The 22,534-nt window shown below is 35.4% G+C and overlaps 2 protein-coding genes across 7 annotated transcripts in view; one reads left to right on the forward strand and one right to left on the reverse strand.

The window, feature by feature from the left end:
- The window catches only part of CLIC2 (chloride intracellular channel 2), a 113,270-nt gene that overhangs the window by 35,431 nt on the left and 55,305 nt on the right, over positions 1–22,534 (forward strand). The window lies entirely within an intron of this gene.
- TMLHE (trimethyllysine hydroxylase, epsilon) overlaps positions 1–22,534 on the reverse strand; it is a 70,068-nt gene that overhangs the window by 31,203 nt on the left and 16,331 nt on the right. For 3 of the 6 annotated variants that reach the window (XM_031660444.1, XM_031660443.1, XM_009198574.2), the window contains 4 exons: positions 16,350–16,526; positions 11,922–12,201; positions 10,054–10,173; positions 6,154–6,390 (listed from right to left, as the gene is read on the reverse strand). In XM_031660444.1, the coding sequence (XP_031516304.1) occupies positions 6,154–6,390; positions 10,054–10,173; positions 11,922–12,201; positions 16,350–16,526 (814 nt within the window). Of the gene's footprint in view, positions 1–3,950; positions 5,156–6,153; positions 6,391–10,053; positions 10,174–11,921; positions 12,202–16,349; positions 16,527–22,534 lie in introns of those variants that run through there. The other 3 variants (XR_004180552.1, XM_031660445.1, XM_031660446.1) reach the window with 3 other exon arrangements.

Consider the following 22,534-nt stretch of genomic DNA (forward strand, 5'->3'; position numbering starts at 1 on the left):
CGGTTCTGTCTCTCTGGAGAACCTTGACTAACACACCCATGTTTATTGCAGCACTATTCACAATAGCCAAGATATGGAATCAACCTAAGTGTCCATCAACAGATGAATGGATAAAGAAAATGTGGTGCATATGCACAATGGAGTACTATTCAGCCATAAAAAATAATGAGATCCTGTCATGTGTGACAACATGGATAAGCCTGTAGGACATTACATTAGGGGAAATAAGCCAGGCACAGAAAGACAAACTTTGCATGTTCTCACTTATTTGTGTGAGCTAAAAATTAAGTAACTGAAATGAAGATAGAGAGTAGAAGGGAGGCTGGGAAGGTTAGTGGGAATGTGGGGAGGAAATGGGGAAGGTTAATGGGTACAAAAAACAGAAAGAATGAATAAGGCCTAGTATTTGCTAGCACAACAGGGAGACTACAGTAAAAAAATAATTTAATCGTACTTCTAAAATAACCAAAAGAGCATAATTTGGTTGTTTGTAATACAAAGATAAATGCTTGAGGTGATGGATACCCCATTTACCCTGATGTGATTATTACATACTGCATACCTATATTAGAACATCTCGTGTAACCCATAAATATATACACCTATTATGTAACCACAAAAATAAAAAAATAAAATAAATATAAATTTAAAAGCTGATGTTATAGAGGTAGAAATTAGAACAGTGGTTACCAGAGGCAGGGGAGGGGAGGAGGGAAGGAGAGATGGGAAGAGGTTGGTCATTGGGTACAAAGTTACAGTTATAGTTAGATAGGAGGAGGGTGACCATAGTCAACAATTATATGCTGTATAGTTCAAAATAGCTAGAAGAGATGATTTTGAATGTTCTCACTAAAAGAATAAGAGGGGGAATACTACAATCAATCTATGCCTATATATTTGATAACTTATATGAACCAATTTCTTAAACACACATGATAAAAAAAACGAATTCAAAGAAAAGTAGATAATCTGAATAGCCTGACATCTATTAAAGAAACTGAATCTGTAATTTAAAACTTTTCAAAAAAGAGAACTCCAGGCCAGACAATTTCACTCATGAATTCTATCCAACATTTAAGTAAGATGTAATACAAATTTTACAGTCTCTTTCAGAAAATTAAGGAGAGAAAATGACCCCACTCATATTATGAGGATAGCATCATCCTAATACCAAACTCAGACAAAGATATTACAAGAAAAAAACTAAATATAGCAATATCTCACATAAACATAGGTACAAATATTCTTACTAAGATATTAGCCAATCACCTCTAGCAATGTATCAAAAAGATAATAATACATCAAGATCAAGTGGAGTTTATCCCAGGTATTCAAAGTTGGTTCAACATTCAAAAATCAATCAATGTATTTTATTATATTGTCATACTAAATAAGAAACATCAGATGATCATATGAATAAGTGCAGAAAAGGCATTCAACAAAATTCAATATTAATTAATGATAAAATTCCCAACATGTTAGGAATAGAAGGAAATTTCCTTATTCTAAAAAAGGGTATCCATGGAAAACCTACAGTGAACCACTGAGTAATTTTCCCCTAAAATCAGAAATAAGTCAAGGATGTCCTTTCTCGCCACTACTATTCACTGTTAGTCCTGGAAGTCCCAGCTAGTGCAATAACACGTGCACACACACACACACACACACACACACACATGCAAGCAGAGAGAGAGAGAAGTGAAAGGCATACATATTATAAGGGAGAAAAAATACCCCATTATGTTGAAAACCCCAAATAATGTACAATAAAACTCCTAAAGACCCTTCCAGAAGACTCCTAGACTTGATAAAGAACTTCAGTAAAGTTTCAGGACACAAAATCAATGTACAAAGCACAGTAGCATTTCTCTACACCAATATCATTCAAGCTAAGAACCAAATGAAGAACCCATTTACAACAGCCACAAAAAATAAAACACCTGGGAATACGTTTAATCGAGGAGGTGAAAGATCTCTACAAGAGGAACTACAAAACACTGATGAAAAGATTGTGTATGACACAAATAAATGAAAAAGCATCCCATGCTCATGGATCAAAAGAATCAATATTATTAAAATGACCACACCGCTCACAGCAATTTACAGATTTAATGCAATCTCTATCAAATTACCAACACATTTTTTCACATAATTAAAAAAACGTAAAATTCATATGAAACCCAAAGAAGAGACTGAATAGCCAAACCAATCCTAAGCAAAAAGAACAAAGCTTGAAGTATTACATTCTGACTTTGAATTATACTACAAGGCTATAGCAACCAAAACATCATGATATTGGTATAAAAATAGACATATAGACCAATGGAACAGAATAGTGAACCCAGAAATAAAGTACCTATTAACAACTGATCTTCTGTAACATCGACGAAATTAAACAATAGGGAAAGAATACCCTATTCAATATATGGTGCTAGGAAAACGGGCTAGCCATATGCAGAAGAATGAAACTGGACCCCTATCTCTCACCATATACATGAATTAACTCGAGATGGATTAAAGATTTATATTTTAGACATGAAACTGTAAAATCCTGTAAGAAATTTTTCCTGTAGGAAAAATTCTTCTGGACATTGGCCTGGCTTAGGCAAAGAATTTATGAACAGGTCCTCCAAAGCAAATGCAACACAAACAAAAATAAACAGATGGGACTCAGTTAAGCTAAAAACCTTCCACACAGCAAAAGAAACAATCAACAGAGTAAACCTACCTAATGAGAAAAAATATTTCCAAATTATGTATCTAACAAAGGCTAATATCCAGAATCTGCAAGAAACTCCAACAACTCAACAAGAAAAAAAAGAAAAAACAAAAAAACAAGTAACGCCATTAAAAAGTAGGCAAAGGGCCATGAATGGGTGTTTTTTGAAAGACATACAAGTGGCCAACAAACATGTAAAAGATGCTCAATATCACTAATTATCAGAGAAATGCAAATTAAAACCACACAATACTATCTTACACCAGTCAGAATAGCTATTATTTAAAAATCAAAAAACAACAGATGTTGGTGAGGATGTGGAGAAAAAAGTAATGCTTATGCACTGTTAGTGGGAATGTAAATTATCACAACATTTATGGAAAAAAGTATGGAGATTCCGCAAAGAACTAAAAATAGAACTACCATTTGATCCAGCAATCTCACTACTGGTCATCTACCCATCTACATTTTACATATACATGGAATACTATGCAGCCATAAAAAATAATGAAGTCATGTGTTCCACAGTAACATGAGTGGAACTGGAGTACATTATCTTAAGTAAAGTAATTCAGAAACAGAAAGTCAAATATCACGTATTCTCACTTGTAAGTGAGAGCTTAACAATGGGTACACATGGACATATAGAATAATAGACATTGGAGACTACAAAGGTGGAGGGTGGGAAGTTGACAAGGGTTGAAAAATTACCTATTGGGTGCAATGTTCACTATTCAGGTGAATGGTACACTAAAAGCCCAGACTCCACTACGATGCAATATATGCATGTAAGAAATCTGCACTTGTACCCTCTAAATCCATTTTTAAAATGGAAAAAAAATCGCCGTAGGATACCACTTCATAGCCGCTGGAATGACTATTATAAGCAAACAAAGCAAAGAGCAAGCAAGTTTTCGTAGGGCCCTGGTGGGAGGTGTTTTCATCATTGGGGCAGGTCCCTCATGGGTGGTTTGGTGCCGCTCTCATAGTAATGAGTGAGTTCTCCCTCTGAATTCATGCAAGAGCTGGTTGTTTAAAAGACTGTGGCATGTCCTTTGAGCAGCTATAATTCATACATTGTTGATGACGGTGTAAAATAGTACAAGTACTTTGGTAAAACTTGTTGCAGTTGTTTATTAAACTAAGCACTCACCTACTCTATGACCCAGCAGTTCCACTCCTAGGTATCTACCTTAGTGAAATGAAAATGAAAACATACCAAAAAAAACACTTTTACATGAATGTTCATAGCAACTTTATTCATAATTACCTGAAACTGGAAAGAGTCCAGGTGTCTATTCATAAAAGAAGAAATAAACAGAACAGGCAAAAATCTAATCTATAGTGGTAAAAAAATAATTCAAACTATGGGTTCCTCTGAGATGTATGTGCAGGAGTATAAGAGTACTTTCTGTAGTGATAGTAATATTTTATATCTTGATAAGGGTTTGGGTTACATAGGTATATGTATTTGTCAAAACTCAGTGAGTGTATATTTAATATTTTAAACATCAGTACATATATATTGTAACTTTAAAAAAGCTGTAAGCAAATATTGTACGCTACTTAATGATACAAATGTTGAAGTATTTTAGGGAGATATGTACTGATATCTGCAATGTATTATACTTTAAAATTCACTGAAAATAAGATTAACTGATGAATGGATAGATGGGAAGATTGGTGATAAAGCAAGTATAGAAATATCTTAATGGTAGAATCTAGATGTAAGTCTATGGGTTTTCTATGTTAAATGTTTTCAACTTTTCTATATGTTTAGAAATATTCATAATAAAATGTTGAGAAAATAATGAGTTACTACTCATTGTTTTAGGCACTTAGATATATGAGAGGTAACAGAGCGAGAGTTTCCCAGAGGAACTTATCCGAGGGAAGTAAATTAATATTTACACAGTTCCTACTACAAGCCAGGGGTAAAGGTAAGGATAACAATTTATTTTTATCTTCACAACAAGTGGGCACAGAAGGTATTATTATTGTAACTGGAAACTCATGACTAGCAGGTTAAGTGACTTGTCCAAGGCCAAAATCAATAAGTGGCAGTCATGATTTCACACTGAACTCCTTCTGATTACAAAGCCTGTACTCTTTGTAGTATGTCAAGTTTTGCTGCTATCTTCACCCTGCCTCTTCACCCCGTATCTCTTTCCCTGCTCTTTTGTTTTTCCCTAGTACTTATCACCATTTGATATATTACATATTTGCTTATTTATTTTTAATTACTCTCTCTTGTCACTATAATGAGAATTCCAAGAGGGCCAGGAATTTTTGTCTGTTGTGCTTACAGTTTCATCTCCAGTGTCAAGAACAGAGCATCACTCTTGGTAGATGCTCATGGAATATTTGCTGAGTAAACTGAATTAATGCACAGTAACAGTTTGCTTGGAATAAGCAGAAGCAGGAGGGGTAATCCATCTGCAAAAAAAAAGCATAGTAAAAAGCTTGGCTGCAAGATGCAAAATAATTGGCTCCAGAAACCCAAAGTAGTTTGGTATAGCTAGGGCAGAATGTATGGAAAACATGAATCATATGCTAGAAGAGGAAGAAGGGATCAGATCATACAGAACCTTAAAAGCCATAAGGAAGGACTCTAGTCTTTCTCTGAAAGACACTGGGGAGGTTTAGAAGGATCTTAAAATGGGAGCAAAAGATAAGACTTGTATTTCAGAAAGGATGTTCTAGCTACAGCATGAGAAATTAATAGAAGAGGGCTCATGGTGGAAGCAAGGACATCAGTTATAACTTTAGCCATGGGACAGAAGAGTAGTCTCACTGCAAGAAGAGGCATTGTAGATAGAAAGCAGGGGATAGTTGGAGAAAAATACAGGAGGTTGAGTTGATAAGACTGGTTATGTAATATAAGGGAGAGGGAAAAATTAAATATGATGTTTATGGCTTGGGAAACTTAGTGGATGGTGGTGCCATTCAATGAAAATGGGAAAACAAGTGGAGAAGTAGGTTTAAAATGAGTAGAAGTGATGAATTCAGGTTTGAATATGATATGTTTTATATTCTACAAAATATGCAAGTTGTGATATCAGTAGTCAATTGAATACACTGGTGAAGAGCTTTGCATAAATCTGGGCTAGAGACATAAATGTTGTTGGGAAACCTAGCTGTTTGGTCACTGAAGATAATTTAATAACTGTTTTTCATTTTAATAATGTTTCATTTAAAAAATACTACCTCTAATATTTGACCCCACCTCCAAAATAAATCTAGTATTCTTTGGTTGATGGCTATTTATTATTCCATGGGAATTATAAGAAGAATACAAACTGTTTGATAATAAAAAGCTATGGAATAGCAAGATTAAAATGTAGCAGATATAAGAATCTTAGGGATTTTTGTTACATTAGAAGGCTAACCTTTGGCAAACATATTACAATTGGGGATAGTTCTTTGATACTTACCTGATCAAATACAGCTCTTTATTCCATGGGTAGATATTTAACACTGGCCCAACCCCAATCATGTGGTTGTGACATTCTCCAACATCTTCAATATATTCATGCTTCAATGGCACTTTACTGAGGAGTTCAAATTCCTCAGGTGCCTTTTGAAGTACCTGTTCTGCTGCATAGAATCCATCTACTAGCAGTGTCCTGCCACCAGTTCCTTCATGTTTAAGACAATGAAACACTTGAATGCTAAAGAGAGAAAAGAAAATTCTTCTGTTCAGTGGAAGAGAGAACATATCAAAATTCTAGAAATTATATATAAAATGATTACTGAACCTACTTGTCCTTTTCTTTTCATTTCCTAATTGGAAATCTCATTTCCTAATTGTTTTCCCCTCATAGGCAGTTGTACTTTTTTGTGTTTTGAAATATTAATGCCACTAGAGGTTTCTTCTAAACATATCTAACATATATTGAAGCTTATATTTGCTGGGCCCTGGGAATACAGGCATGAATAATATATAACCTATATTTTCAAGAAGCTCATAGTCTAGTAAGAAGAGATAAAGTAAATAAATACCAAATAAAATATGATAGGTACTATAATAAAGTTGCATACAAGATATAGTGGGGTCATAAACAAAGGAGCGATCTGTTCTAGTGGGGTGTTGTATAAAGAAATGTTTTGGAGAATGGAAATTGTTTTGACTAATCTTAAAGAATGAGCAAAAATTGGAGAATAAGGAGATTTGAGATAAGGAGAAGGCATTCCAGGCAGAGAGAAAGCATGACCAAAGATACCAATGTAAAACAAGGTATATTTAAGGAAGAGAGTAAGAAGTTCCTATTGGCATAGCACAGAGTACCACAAAATGATTTTAAACTGTGAAACTGTACGACCATATCAATATTTTAAAGAGTCCATTATGTTGATAGTGTGGAACATGGACTGGTGAGAAGCAGTGTGACAAAAAAACTTGGAAGACAACTTGAATAACTGAAATAGTAAAGAAAAATATTGAGAGCTTGAACTCAGAAAGGGGCATTATAGAGAAGAAGACACGCCTGAGAGATACTGAGGTAGAAGTAGCAGAATTTGATAACTGAAGGACAGGCAAGAATCTAGAATAACTCCAGGTTTCTCACTTGGGCACCTGAAAAATGATAATGTTGTTCACTAAGACCGAGATTACAGGCAAATATGCTATTGAATGATAATGAGGAAGTATGAGAGGTTGAGGAAGGAGTCCAGTTTAGAGGCATGTTAGAACAGCTAATCATATATGTCTGAATATGTTAACAGGGAAAGGTAAGGTGACTATTAATTGACTGGAAAACTAAGGTAGAATTTTCAAATTAATGAGGGGAAATAAAATTAATAGTAATTTAGTCAAATAAGCAAAACTAAGAAAAAGTAAACAGCAAATTAAAATAAGAAATAAACAAAAAGATAGAGTAAAATCAAGGACAATCTAATGTAATATAAATACAATTAAAAAGAGAAAGGTAAGCCTGGCTATATTGAAATTTCTGTGAAACTTCTAGGTCAGGGTTTTTTAGTTACCAGTTAAGATGTTTAAGGAAGAGAGGTGGATTTTGTTACAAGTGATAGCTAAAGCCAAGAGCATGGAAGAGGTCATTTGGGGAGATCATTTCAGGTAAGAAAAGAGGGATAAGGAGAAAACCTTGAGGAAGGATAATATTTAGGAAATAGACAAAAGAAGTCAGCAAAGGAGGCTAAGGAAAAATGGTCAGATATATAGGAGGGAAACTAGGAAAGAAGGAATATTTAAGAAACTTAGTAGTGGTTAACAGTATGTCTCAGGAGTCAAATAAGATGACAGTACACAGTGGATATCACAATTAGTTAGTTGCTGCTGATGTTAGAGAGAGTAACTTTAATTGCGGTGAGGGGTGGGTTGGGAAAACTAGATGCCTATGGGTTTGAGGAGTAAATGGGAAGTGAGAATGAAAATATATTGAATGTAGCTATTATTCTTTTAATAATCTGAGCCATGAAGTGGAAGAGAAAAACATGGCTGTAGCTAGACAGAGGTAGAGTCCAAGGAAGTACAAAAATAGAGAATTAAGATCTGGGAGGCTGATCGGAAGGAGTCAATAGGTATGGAAAGGCTGAAGATAGAGGAGAGAGAAATCCCCAGGAAGCTGGAAAGGATGAGATCCAGAGCAAAGGTAGCTTTAGAGAGAGCAAAGCATATAACAATGAAGATGGTGATTAAAATGAATAAAATGATGAAAATTATACCTAATATTTATTGAACACTTAGTTTGTGTCAGGCAGTATGATCATATAATTTAATTCCTTAGCAATGCTAATGGATAGGTTTTATTACTAGTCCCATTTTACAGATGAGGAAACTGAAGCACAGAGAAATTAAGTTACTTGTCCAAGATCACAAATTTAATACATGTTCAGGCTGGGATGCAAATCTGGGTCTGGTTGATGACATAGCCTGAACTCTTAACTGCTATTACCACACTGCTAATCTACTTGGTCCTTGCCATTGATTACAAACAATTAAATTGAAGCCACCAACAGTTGTTTATCTCTGGTATTGGTCATAAAGGGAAGAGCTAGTCAGTATTTGAACCTCAACCCCTGTACAGCTGCTTCTTATCCCATTTCCTCTTTTTTCCTTCTGTATCCACTAGAATGAGGATGCAGGGCTGTTGATCTCTCCATATATTGATAACATTGAGCAGGATATCTAAAAGCTGCTTTGTTCTTCCTTCCCTGAATCAAACATTCTTAAGTTACAAACCCTTAAAGGAAATCAGTGTAACCATGAGCAATTGCATATTATCATCCTCATATAGTCTCCATAAATCTATGTGCACTCATTTTACTCATATCTTTGTGTCTCAGACTTCTCATCTATATGCAGAAGCGAGATGAACAACAACAGAATAACCACAGAGGTGCCTCTACTGAGGAGCAAATGGTAGGAAAATTGAGTATAGTATGTATCATCTTTGGCTCAAAAGCATCTTATTCCATGTGAAAAAGTTATTCTTCCATCATTCCTCCTCTCCAACTTCTTGTAAATCAGATTCAAATTCTTCTTAATGCCATACTCAAAGCAGCTGTGTTTGCATGACGACACTTTTCCAATATGTTAATAACTAAATGCAAGAAATCTGTACAAATTTCAAAACTAATGGTTAGGCAATACTTTTTTGGGGGATAATTTATAATTACTTTGAAAAATGTAAAATTACATTTTAATAATTAACAAAATTAGGACTCCATTTATATAGTAAGATTAATTTTCCATCACTTACAAATATTTTATTCCTAGGAGTCTGATATAGTTTGAATATTTATCCCCACCAAAATCTCATGTTGAATTGTAATCTCCAATGCTGGAAGTAGGGCCTGGTGGGAAGTGTTTGGGTCATAGAGGTGGATCCCTCATGGCTTGATGCTGTCTTCAGATAGTGAGTGAGTTCCTGTGACAGCTGGCTGTTTAAAAGTGTGTGGCACCTCCTCCATGACTCTCTCTCACTTGCTCCTGTTTTTGCCATGTGAACTGTTTGCTCCCCACTCACCTTCCACCATGATTGGAAGTTCCCTGAGGCCTCCCCAGAAGCAGATGCTGTTATGCTTTCTGTATAGCTTGCAGAACCATGAGACAATTAAATCTCTTTTTTTAATAAATTACCCAGTCTCAGGTATTTATTTATAGCAATGCAAGAATGGCCTAATACAGAATCTAAAATCTGAGTTAAGGTATTTCAAAATGATCATGTTTCTAGGGGAAGAGAAAGAAAGTCATACAAATCCCTAGCAGCAGATACGATCTTGGTTCAAATAGAATGGAAAATAATTAAGAAACCACTCAAGACTATCACATATAAAGATCTTACACTGTAAAAATCTAATCCACCTACCCACAGGGCTCTTGAAAATAGGTAGTGTCAGTGTGCCGATCCAGAGCTAGCTTGGTGTATGCAGTGTCACCTCTGGAGAAGTCTGAAGTGAAATACCACATCCTCCCATAAATGGTTTCTCTGTTAGATGAAATAAAGAAAGACCTGTTAGCTATTTGAAATGTTCATTCTTGTCTTTCAAAACTCTTTCCAATACCTTCTTTAGTTACTCACAAATAACAATAGATTTTTTTGGTTCCAGAATTTCATCCATAAGGTGAAATTCAACTGTTTCATAAGGTGAAACAGTTGAACACGCTAGTCTTGACAATTCTGTCATTTATTAACATTCTAGAAAATTGGGGAGAAAACTGTGGAAGTATCATATTGTATTATGAAAGCTTAGAGAATTATCTCACTCTGATTATGTGCCCAGTTTTCATAGCCTTCATAAATTCAAGGTTCTTTTCTATGCTCACGATTCTTTCACAGAAAAAGATGATGTAGCTGCTTCTAGAAGTGATTTTTTTTAACTTTATTTACTATTTTTATAGCTGTTGTCTTTCATTAGTACCATTTTTTCAATAATGGTGGTCATTTCCTAGTATTTGGTATAATCCAATTTGCAAGGATGACTGAAGAGTTCTCATATTCTTTATAAGACACAGAAGTGATTAATGTAGATCCTCACTCATCTTTTGGACATGGAGGAATAAGGAAAAGAGAACAGGATAGTTTCTGTTAGCAAGTATTTGGTGAGACTTGCTGTACCATTGTTGTTGTGCCTCTCCTTGAAGTATACATCATATATTTTGATTTTGTAATTATTTTCCTGGTGGGCTCAAATCTGACTAAAGGTCACTTTAATTCTTTAGCTTTCAAAGTTCATCTTATTTTCCGAACCCTTGAAATTCAAATAGGAAATGCTCTTCCTTCTGAACTATCATCCCTAAAGCTGTCTCAATTTATTGCTTACCAGCACAGTTTCTTTCACTTGAAAATTCTCAAACTGTGATTCAAACTGAGGGCTCACAGATGCTGTTAATTATGCTCTACCAGCATAGGGCAGAAGACCCAGCATACTATCTACTACAAAATGAGCTATATCTGGATCTTATTAAGTAAAAGGAAAGTACCAATTATAATAAAGTAGGTTGACATCACACTTAATACTATAGAAGATTAATCTATATACCACCCAGAAGTGTGGAATGGTAATGAAAAGAACAATGTATTTAAGATTAGGAAACCTGGGCTATTTGAATTCAAGTTCTATTGTTTACTAGTAGAGTGCTCCTGGGCAAGACACTTGGTATATTTGAGTGTCAGTGCCTCATCAGCAAAACGGGGACAAAACACACTGATCAGGATTACTAATAATGCATGGGAATGTGCTGGCTGAATGCTATATAGCCTTCTAAGGCAGTGTTATTAACAGTCAGTCTCTGAATCAAGCCATAGGAATCCCAGAAGGTCAAATTGAACAGATGGGAAAATAGAGGACAGCGGGGGTCGAGTGTGTGTGTGTGTGTAATGGATACGCCTATGGTCACACAACTACTTGATAGTAGAACTCAGACTACTATCCAGTTCTCCTTACAGTCAGTGTTTTTTTCCACTGTACAATAATACCTGTCACTTGGGATCACTGGATTAGAAACATATTACCAACGACTCTGTAGTCATCATTATATTTTACACGTAAGTGTATTTAGAGATTAGAAATCCAGACTTCAAATAAAGCACTGCAAGTGGGAGTCCCCTTATTCATGCTACAAAATATTCTGGATTGAAAACAAGGGTGACCATACCTGTTACATTTATTTATTGGTGCTCATGCTCTGGAAATTAATTATAGTACTGTGGATTTTTGGAAAGAAATGAATTACCTGATTAAGCTGATCCTTTCTGCCAACTTCTCTGTGTGCTCTTGAGTGGGAGGGACATTTTCTACAAATGCAATTCCATAGAGCAGAAAGTTTTGCAGAAACTTCTTCAGTCCCTCGTTGGTTTCTAAGAAGCTCTGGCAATCTACAGATGGGACTTGGGCTTGCTGGTAGATTTCAGCATTCCATAGTATTCTAGGCTGGATGACTTTTTGTTTCTGCCCTTCATAGCTGTTTTTCAACAGCCAATTTAAATCATATTTAGTCACATGACCATCTGGCCCTTTTAAGGGGAAAAATAAAAGGCACTGAAATAATAATTACAAATAATGTCAATATTTGTAATTGGTTACAAATTATAATTGGTTACAACTAGTTAAGAATCTTTTTCTTAGCAATCAGTTATCCAGTACTATATTGTTTATGAAACCAAATTAAAATGAGTGCCTAGAATGTTTCTGAGACAGAAATATGTGTGGTTTGAGTGGTATGCATGAATAAATGAATGAACAAATAAATCTTCCCAGAGGCTAAATAAATTTACAGAATTATAGTTACTTAGTAAAAGACCTTCTGGAAAATTCATCAAGTCATCAAAGAATGATAATCCAAGTAGGCTTTTACAAATCTACTTGGCACTCTCTCCCCTTGCCCCAATCCCTGTCTTCCATCTATATAGGAACTGAGAATGTTTGAGGTAGAAGGGGCTAATCTTTATTTTAAAGATGGAGAAAAAGTCAGTGACTCACTCAGGATCACACAACTAAGTACTATAGGTGGTACTAGAACCTCAACTTCTTGCTGCTAGAAGTTCAATACTGCCTTCCTCTTCTACATGATATAGGACATTGCTGTCTAATTATATGACATCAACACAATACAGTAAAATGACTTTGTAAGTGGCTTCACCTGCTGTGCACCCCCCACCCCAAAAAAGTTGAAAACCAACCCCAAAATGCTTTAGAAAATCTTCAGGATAAGCAAAGGAAGCAGCAGAAGGAGTGAAAGGCTATGTTGACAACTTGTCTCTCCTTTTTACTTCTCTCTCTCTTTTCCTCCCTCCCCTTGATAAAAAAAAGTATCACACTTTAGATAATTTGGAAAGCATAAAAAAGTATGAGGAAATTAAAAGTCACCATGTTTATCATTCTATCACCCAGATGAAACTATGATTGACATCCTGGCATCATTCCTTCCAGTTTTTCTATATATTCTCCTATTTTATGTAATTTTTATATATATAAATATAGTTTATATAATTTACATATATATAAAATTTGGGACTCTGCCATTGTCGCTTAACATTTTAACAATTTTTAAAATTAAATTTTATCATTTTAAAAATTCAACCTTCATTAAAATTAATTTTTAAAGCTTACAAAATGTACACTACCAAGATTTACCTAACCAATCTATTCTTCTGCGTATGTACATTTATTTTTAAAATTTTCCTATTATTTATTAGTGATCATCTTTAACCATATTTCTAATAATTTAGAAATAGAACGTGTATTACATTTCTTCAAAGTTTGTATCTTTGTATTTAGAAATTTCAAAGATATAAACTTTTAAGAGTTCTGATACACATAATCAAATTACTTTCTAGCAAGTCTACTTATCTTCATTCCCTCCAACAGCACATATTGTGTCCATCAAAATGGAGTATGCTTATACTTAAAATATATTTTTTTCTAATTTGGTAACTAAAGTAGAACTGCTATCTTGTAATAATTTTAACTTATTTGCTTACTAATAAGGCTAATAAGAATACTTTTTATATTTGTTAGACATCTATGTTTCTTTAATGCAGGGGCTACCAAACTATGGTTTATGAGTCAAGTCTGGTGCTTGGTTTTGTAATGCCTGTTTCAGAACACATCTGTCCATTTTGTTACATATTGTTTATAGCTCCATTCACTCACATAGCCCACAAAGTTTAAAAATATTTACCATCTGGCTCTTTACAGAAAATGTTTGCTGACTCCTGCTTTAATGATTTGTCCGTTCAGTCCTTTCTCACATTTTTCTATTGGAATACTTGTACTTTTCTTACAATTTAGCAATAGCACCTTACATATTAAGGATTTTTAGTCTTTGGCATACATTTTGCTAATATTTTGCCTGTTTTTAAATAAACCTTTCTATGGCATTTTTTTCTATCGTACATAAATTAGTAGTCAATGCATGCATTGTAAGCATGTTTTTCCTCCAATGCTTTTTCTTTTAACTTTTTTATTTGGAGATAATAGATTCATAGGATGTTGAAAAGAAATGTGTAGGAAAGTCCCATGAGCTCTTCCCCAAGACTTCCTTGATGTTAACATGCTATACAGCCACACTACAATACCCAAACCAAGAAAGTGGTATTGGTACAATCCATTGGGCTTATTCAGATTTAACCAGTTAAACATATGTTCATTTGTGTGCATAGCTCTTTGCAGTGTAATTACATGTGTAACTTTGTGTAACCACTACCACAATCAAGATACTAAACCATGACTCCTTCGTGTTACCCTTTTATAGCTACATCTGCCACCTCCTACCCCTGCATCTCTAACTTCTGGCAACCAATAATCTGTTCTCTATAATTATGTTATTTCATGACTGTTACATAAATGAAATAATGCAGATTGGCTTTTTCACTTCAGCATAATTTAACTGAGGTTCTTCCAAGTTATGTGTCATTAGTTCGTTCCTTTTCATTGCTGTAAGTAGCATTTTATTATATGGATGGTTTATTTAACCATTCAACCATTGGGTAGTTTCCAGTTCTTGGTTGTTACAAATAATGCTGATGTGAACATTAATGTACAGGGTTTTATGTGAACATAAGTTTTCATTTATTTGGGATAAATGCCCAGAAGTGTGATTTCTGGGTTGCATGTCTGGTTTTTTTGTAAGAAATTACCAAACTGTTTTCTAGAGTGTACCATTTTACATTCCTATAAGCAATGTATGAGTGATAGAATTTCTCTGCATCTTCTCTAGTATTTGGTGTAGTTGCTGTTTTTTAATTTAGTCATTCTGATAGGTATGTAGTGCAATCTCATTGTGATATTAACTTTCATTTCTCTAACAGCTAATAATGTTGAACATCTTTTCATACGTTTATTTGCCATCTGTATATCCTATTCAGGAAAATGTCTGAGCATATCTTTTATCCATTTTAAAATTGTATTGCTTGTTTTCTATGCTGAGTTTTAAGAGTTTAGTCCTAGTGCAAGTCAGGACCTTAAGATGTTCTCATATGTTCTTTTCTTGAAGTTTTATAGGTTTATGTTTTACATTTACGTCCACAATCTACTATGAGTTGGTTTTTATATAAGGTGTGAGACTTGGGTTGAGGTTCTTTTATTTTTTGATTATGGACATCCAATTGCTCCGGCACCAATTATTGAAAAGACTATCCTTCCTCCATTGAATGGCTTTTGCACTTTTGCCAAAGATAAGTTGACTATATTTCTGTGGATCTATTTCTGGGTTCTCTATTCTATTCCATTGATCTATGTATCTGTCCCTCCACCAATACCACATTGTCTTGATTACTGCAGTCTTAACATCAGGAAGTGATTTCTTCCCACTTAATTCTTCATTTTAAAAATTGTGTTGGCTTTCCTAGGGCCTGTATATTTCCATTTAAATTTTAGAGGAAGCTTGTTTATAATTATTAAAAAATCTTGCTTATATTTTGACAGGAATTACATTAAAACTATACATCAATTTGGAGAAAACTGACATCATTACTATGTTGAGTCTTCCAATCCATGAACATGATTTGCTTCTCCATGTATTTATGTCTTCTTTGATTTCTTTCATCAGCATTTAATAATTTTTATAATATAGATCCTATACATATTTTGTTAGATGATACCTAAATATTTAAATTTATTTGAAGCTACTGAAATGGTCATTTTTCATTTCAGTTTCTGCATGTTTAAGTATATAGAAATATGATTGATTTTTGTGTGTTGATCTTGTGTCCTGTGACCTTACTGAACTTATTTATTAGTTTTCATAGTTTTATTACAGATTACTTGAGGTAGTCTATGTTAGGCTATCATGTATCTGCAAATAAAGAGTTTTGTGTACAAATTTTATTAATTTTTCTTGACTTACTGTAATATAATTTTCAGTACTATGATAAATAAGAGTGGTGAGAGCGGATGTTAAATAATAGTGGTAAAAGTGGGCATCCTTGCCATGTTCCCTGTCTTAGAGGGAAAGCATTCAGTCTCACCATTAAGTATAATGTTAGCTGTGGATTGTAACAATTTTATATGAAGAGAAAAATGTTTCAAAAAATCCTTCCAAAACAAGAAAAAAAGAAAAATAACTATTAACCTATTTTTGAAAGGAACAAACCATTTTCCACAAAATAACTGTCCTTCAGAACAGTACCCCCAAAGAAGATCAAGTCTCCTGTCCACTCACAAGTAAAGAAGAGTGTGGTCTCGTCCAGACGAATGTTCTTTGGCTTGATACATAAATCCACACTGGCAGTATCCAGGCTGCGCTGGTGAGTCTTAGAGTTGTAGCACGATGCTGAGCGGCAGTGGTCTCGAAGCCAGACATAATCAAAGCGCATCACGGTATTAGCATATTTCAGCTCTAGGGAAAAGATCACGTTCATCAGAAATCAGAAAACTTCCTTCTAAAAGTCTTCTACCAAGAAATAAGCAAGAGCAATAAGGGTTGAGGGGAGGGACTTGCCCCTTACCAGATATTAAAATATACTGTAGAACTTCTATAATTAAAATGGTGTAATGTTGTATTTAAATAGATAAAATGATGGAAGAGTATAAAAAGCCCAGAAATATACCCAAATGCATATGGAAATCTGATATGTAATAAAGTGACAGCAAAAGTCATTGAGGAAAAGATGAATTTTTAAATAAATGGTGTTGGGACAACTAGATAGAACTTGGGAAAAGATAAATTTGTGTCTATATGTCATGTTGTCAGAAGGTCATCAAGATAAACTCAGAATATATAAGTACTAAATTTAGAATATGAAACCATTCAAGTATCAAAAGAAGGAAGCATAGGTGTGTAGAGGATATATAGGAGGTGATATGGTTTGGCTCTGTGTCCCCACCCAAATCTTATGTTGAATTATAATCCCCAATGTTAGGGCAGGGACCTAGTGGGAGGTGATCGGATCTTGGGGGTGAATTCCCCTTTGCTGTTCTCCTGAAAGTGACTGAGCTCTCACAAGATCTGGTTGTTTAAAAGTGTGTGGCACTTTCGCCTTCACTTTCTCCTGCTTTGCCATGGTAAGATGTGCTTGCTTCCCCTCACTTTCCACCATGATTGTAAGTTTCCTGAGGCCTCCCAGCCATGCTTCCTGTACAGCCTGCAGAACTGTGAGTCAATTAAACCTCTCTTCTTCATAAAGTACCCAGTTTCAGGTAGTTCTTTATAGCCAAGTGAGAATAAACAAACACAGAAAATTGTTACCAGGGAAGTGGGGCATTGCTATAAAGATACCTGAAAATGTGGAAGCAACTTTGGAACTGGGTAACAGGCAGAGATTGGAACAGTTTGGAGGGCTCAGAAGAAGACAGAAAGGTGAGGGAAAGTTAGGAACTTCCTAGAGACTTCTTGAATAGTTTTGACCAAAATGCTGATAGCGATGTGAACAGTGAAGTCCATACTGAGGTGGTCTCAGATGGAGATGAGGAACTTATTGGGAACTGGAGTAATGGTCACTCTCGCTATGCTTTATCAGAGACTGGCAGCATTGTGGCCCTGCTCTAGGGATTTGTGGAACTTTCAACTTGAGAGAGATGATTTAGGGTATCTGGCAGAAGAAATGTCTAATCAGCAAAGTGTTCAAGATGTGCCCTGGCTGCTTCTAACAGTGTACGCTCATATGCATTTGCAAAGAGATGGTCTGAAATTGGAACTTATAGTTAAAAGGGAAACAGTATAAAAGGTTGGAAAATTTGCAGTGAGACCATGTGGTGGGAAACAAACCATTTTCTGGAAGGAATTCAAGGCTGCAGAAATTTCCATAAGCAAAGAGAAGCCAAATGTTAATATCCAAGACAATGGGGGGAAATGTCTCCAGGGCATGTCAGAGACCTTTGCAGCAGCCCCTCCCATTACAGGCCCTGAGGCCAAGAGGGAAAAAAGAGTTTTGTGGGCCATGCCTAGGGCCCTACTGCTCTATGTAGCCTTGGGACACGGCCCCCATGTCCCTTGGCTCTATGTCTCAGCTGCTTCAGCTCTAGCCATGGCTAAAAGGGACCAAGGAACAGCTTGGGCCATTGCTTCAGAGGATGCAAGCCCCAAGCCTTGGTGGCTTCCATGTATTATTGGGCCTATGGGTGCCCAGAAGACAAGAGTTGAGGCTTGGGAGCCTCTGCATAGATTTCAGAGGATGGATGGAAATGCCTGGATATCCAGGCAGAAGTCTACTGCAGGGGCAGAGCCCTCATGAAGAACCTCTCCTAGGGTAGTGTGGAGGAGAAATGTGGGGTTGGAGGCCCCACACAGAGTCCCCACTAGGGCACTGCCTAGTGGAACTATGAGAAGAGGGCCACCGTCCTCCAGACCCCAGAATGGTAGATCCACCAATAACTTGCACTGTGCACCTGGAAAAGCCACAGCCACTCAATGCCAGCCTGTGAAAGCACTCCCAGACGCTGTACCCTGCAAAGCCAGAGGGGCATAGCTGTCCAAGGCCATGGGAACCCACCCCTTGAATCAGCATGCCCTGGATGTGAGACATGGTATCAAAGGAGATTATTTTGGAGCTTTAAGATTTAATGATTGCCCTGTTGGGTTTTGAACTTTCATGGGGCCTGTAGCCCCTTGGCTTTGGCCAATTTCTCCCATTTGGAATGGGAGCATTTACCCAATGCCTGTACCCCCATTGTATCTTGGAAGTAACAAACTTGTTTTTGATTTTACAAGCTCATAGGTGGAAGAGACTAGCCTTGTCTCAGATGAGACTTTGAACTTGAACTTCTGAGTTAGTGCTGGAGTGAGTTAAGACTTTAGGAGACTGTTGGAAGGTGTGATTGGTTTTGAAATGTGAAAAGACATAAGATTTGGGAGGGGCTAGGAGTGAAATGGTGGAATGATACGGTTTGTCTCTTTGTCCCCACCCAAATCTCATGTTGAATTGTAATCCCCAATGTTGGGGGAGGGACCTGGTGGGAGGTGATTGGATCATGGGGGCAAATTCCCCCCTTGCTGCTCTCATGATAGTGAGTTCTCATGAGATCTGGTTGTTTAAAAGTGTGTAGCACTTCCCCCTTTGCTGTCTCTCTCCCCTGCTCCACCATGCTTGCTTCCCCTTTACCGTCTACCAAGATTTTAAGTTTCCTGAGGCCTCCTAGCCATGCTTCCTGTACAGCCTATGGAACTGTGAGTTAATTAAATTTCTTTTCTTCATAAATTAACCATTCTCTGGGAGTTCTTTATGGCAGTGTGAGAACAGACTAATACAGGAGGTCCTTGTACTATTTTAGCAACTAACCTTCTGTTAATTTGAAGTTATAGCAAAATCAAAAAATTACAAAAAAACAAAGACTTTCTATACATTAGGTTACTCATTTAGAAAAGGTAAATAAAGTGTGTGACCCAATTTACAAAAGAAAAGAAAAAATAAGTTATGTCTTCATATAATTCAAAAAAATAAATTTCTGATGGATTAAAGTACAAAAAATTAAAACTGTGAAACATTAAATATTGACAACCTTGAGGTAAGAAAGGTTGTTGTAATATGACACAAAAGGCATAGAGATAAATTTGTCTATATTAAAATAAATACCTTCTGTTCTGCAAACAATATAAAAGCAAAGTTAAAAGACAAGTAACAGGAAAAAATATTTGTAACATAAAAGGATTAATATCCAGCATATAGAATAAACCTCTGAGATCATTAAAGATAAAAACCCAACAGAAAAATAGGTAAAGGATATCACTAAGGAAAGTCACCAGAAGTGACTGGTATACATATGAACTGCCCCCAGCCTTGTTAATAATCAAAGAAATGGGTATTTAAACCAAAATGTGATACCATTTTATACCAATCAGAGCAACAAAAATTTTAAAGGCTGATTAAAATGTGTTTTAAAGGATGTGGGGAAAAATGCATACTTGCAAACATTGGTAGTAGGAGTAAATATTGTTAAAGTTATACTATATGGCATCAGCAAGTTTCTATGAAAATAATTTAAAATGTGCATATTTGACCTAGAAATTCACCTCTCAGTATTTATCTTTTTTACTCTTGTACTTTATTTATTTATTTTATCTTTTAATATATATTTTTTTATTTCATAGCTTCTGGGGCTCAAGTGGTTTTTGGTTACATGGATGAATTGTATATTAGCGAAGTCAGAGATTTCAGTGCACCCATAACCTGAGTAGTAGTGTACACTGAAACTGATAGGTAGTTTTTTATTCCTTATCCCCCTCCTTCCCTCTCCCCTTCTGAGTCTCCAATGTCCATTATACCACTCTGTATGCCTTTGCATAACATAGCTTAGCTCCCACTTATAAGTAAGAACATACTGTATTTGGTTTTTTATTCCTGAGTTACTTCACTTAGAATAATGGTCTCAAGCTCCATCCAAGTTGCTGCAAAATACATTATTTCATTCTTTATTATGGCTGAGTAGTATTCCATGGTGTATATATACATTTTCTTTATCTACTTATTGGTTGATGGGTACTGATGTTGGTTCCATATCTTTGCCATTGTAAATTGTGCTGTGATGAACATACACATACAGGTGTCTTTTTGATATAATGACTTCTTTTCCTTTGGGCAAATAGTAGTTCACCTCTCAGTATTTATCTTACAGAAAGTGTCACACATGTGGAGCAGCATATAAGGATATTCATAATAGTGATGGTTATAATAGTAAAAATAATTAGAAAAAAGACTAAATGTCTATCAGTGGGGAAGTGGAAGAATCGCTGAATAAACTGTGGTTTATCCACATTTTAAGATATTAAGCAATAGTTTTTAAAAACTGCTATACCTGTACCTCTCACATTCACTTTCATTGGTATTATCATTCTCATTTTAAGGACAACTAATTAAAGCTCAGAGATGCTAAGTAACTTTGTAAGAATATAATCATTAGGTGGTAGAGCTAGGACATGAACCCAAGTCGTGCAACCCCACAGCCTAGTACACTAATGTGTCTCAAAGTACAGCCTTGGGAGTCTGGAGGTGAGACTTCTTTTAGACAAACACAATGAGGAGCTTGGCAAATTCTCTCCCCCAAAAGTATTGATAAAACTGGCCAAAATTTAAAAAGAACCATTTTAAGACTCTGGAAATTGTCCAAAGGTATACAGCAAATTGAGAAGTATTTATTCTACTTTTAATTTCTTTAGTAATAATACTGTTTCCTATAATTGCTATACCAATCTACATTCCCACCAACAGTGTACAAAAGTTCCTTTTTCTCCACACCCTTTCCAACACCTGTTATCTCTTGTCTTTTTGACAATAGGCATTCTAATGGGTGTCAGGTGGTATATCAGAGTAGTTTTTATTTGTATTTCTCTTATAATTAGTGATGTTGAGCATCTTATCATATAGGTGTTGGTCATTTGTATGTCTTCTTTGGGGAAATGTCTATTCAGATTCATTGACCATTTTTTAATTGGGTTATGTGTTCTGTTGCTATTGAGTTGTATGAATTCTTTATAAATTTTTGGATATTAATCCCTTATCACAAATACAGTTTGCAAATATTTTTTCCTAATCCCCAGGATATCTTTTCATTTTGTTGAATGTTTTCCTTTGCTGTGCATAAGCTGGTTAGTTTGATGCTGTCTCATTTATTTATTTTGGTTTCTGTAGCCTAAGCAGTTGGTGTGAGATCCAAAAAAATAATTGCCAAGGCCAATGTCAAGGAGCTTTACAACATGTTTTCTTCTAGGAGTTTTATGGTTTCAGGTCTTATCCTTGTTTAAGTCTTTATCCATTTTGAGCTGATTTGTGTGTAGGATGATAAAGGTCCAATTTCATTCTTTTGCCTTCTGAGTATATGCCCAAAGGAAATGAAAGTACTACCTCATAAAGATACCTGCACTTCCATGTTCATTGCAGCATTATTCATGAAAGCCAAGGTATGGAAACAACCTAAATGTCTGTTGATGGATGAATGTAAAAAAAACTGTGGTATATATAGACAATGGAATATTATTCAGCTTTTTAAAAAGGAGATCTTGCCATTTGTCATAATATGGATGAACCTGGAGGACATTATGCTAAGTGAAATAAACCAGATACAGAAAAAAAATTTGCATGATCTCATTTGTATCTGGAATCTTAAAAAAAAGTCAATTAAATATATAGAGAGAATAAAACAGTGGTTACCAGGGCCAAGGGTAGGGGCATGGGTGAGGAAATGGGAGATGTATGGCTAAGGACACAAAGTAGCAGATATGTAGAATGAACAGATCTAGATATCTGTTACACAACAACATGAAGACTATAGTTTATAATAGTGCAATGTGTTTTGGATTTTTTCTAAATGAGTTAATTGTAGCTGTTCTTGCCACAAAAAATGGGTAACTATGTGAGATGATTGATATGTTAATTGCTTCATTATAGTAACAATTTTACTATCTATATGTATCTC

The sequence above is a fragment of the Papio anubis genome, chromosome X (assembly GCF_008728515.1).
Source record: "Papio anubis isolate 15944 chromosome X, Panubis1.0, whole genome shotgun sequence".
NCBI lineage: Eukaryota > Metazoa > Chordata > Mammalia > Primates > Cercopithecidae > Papio > Papio anubis.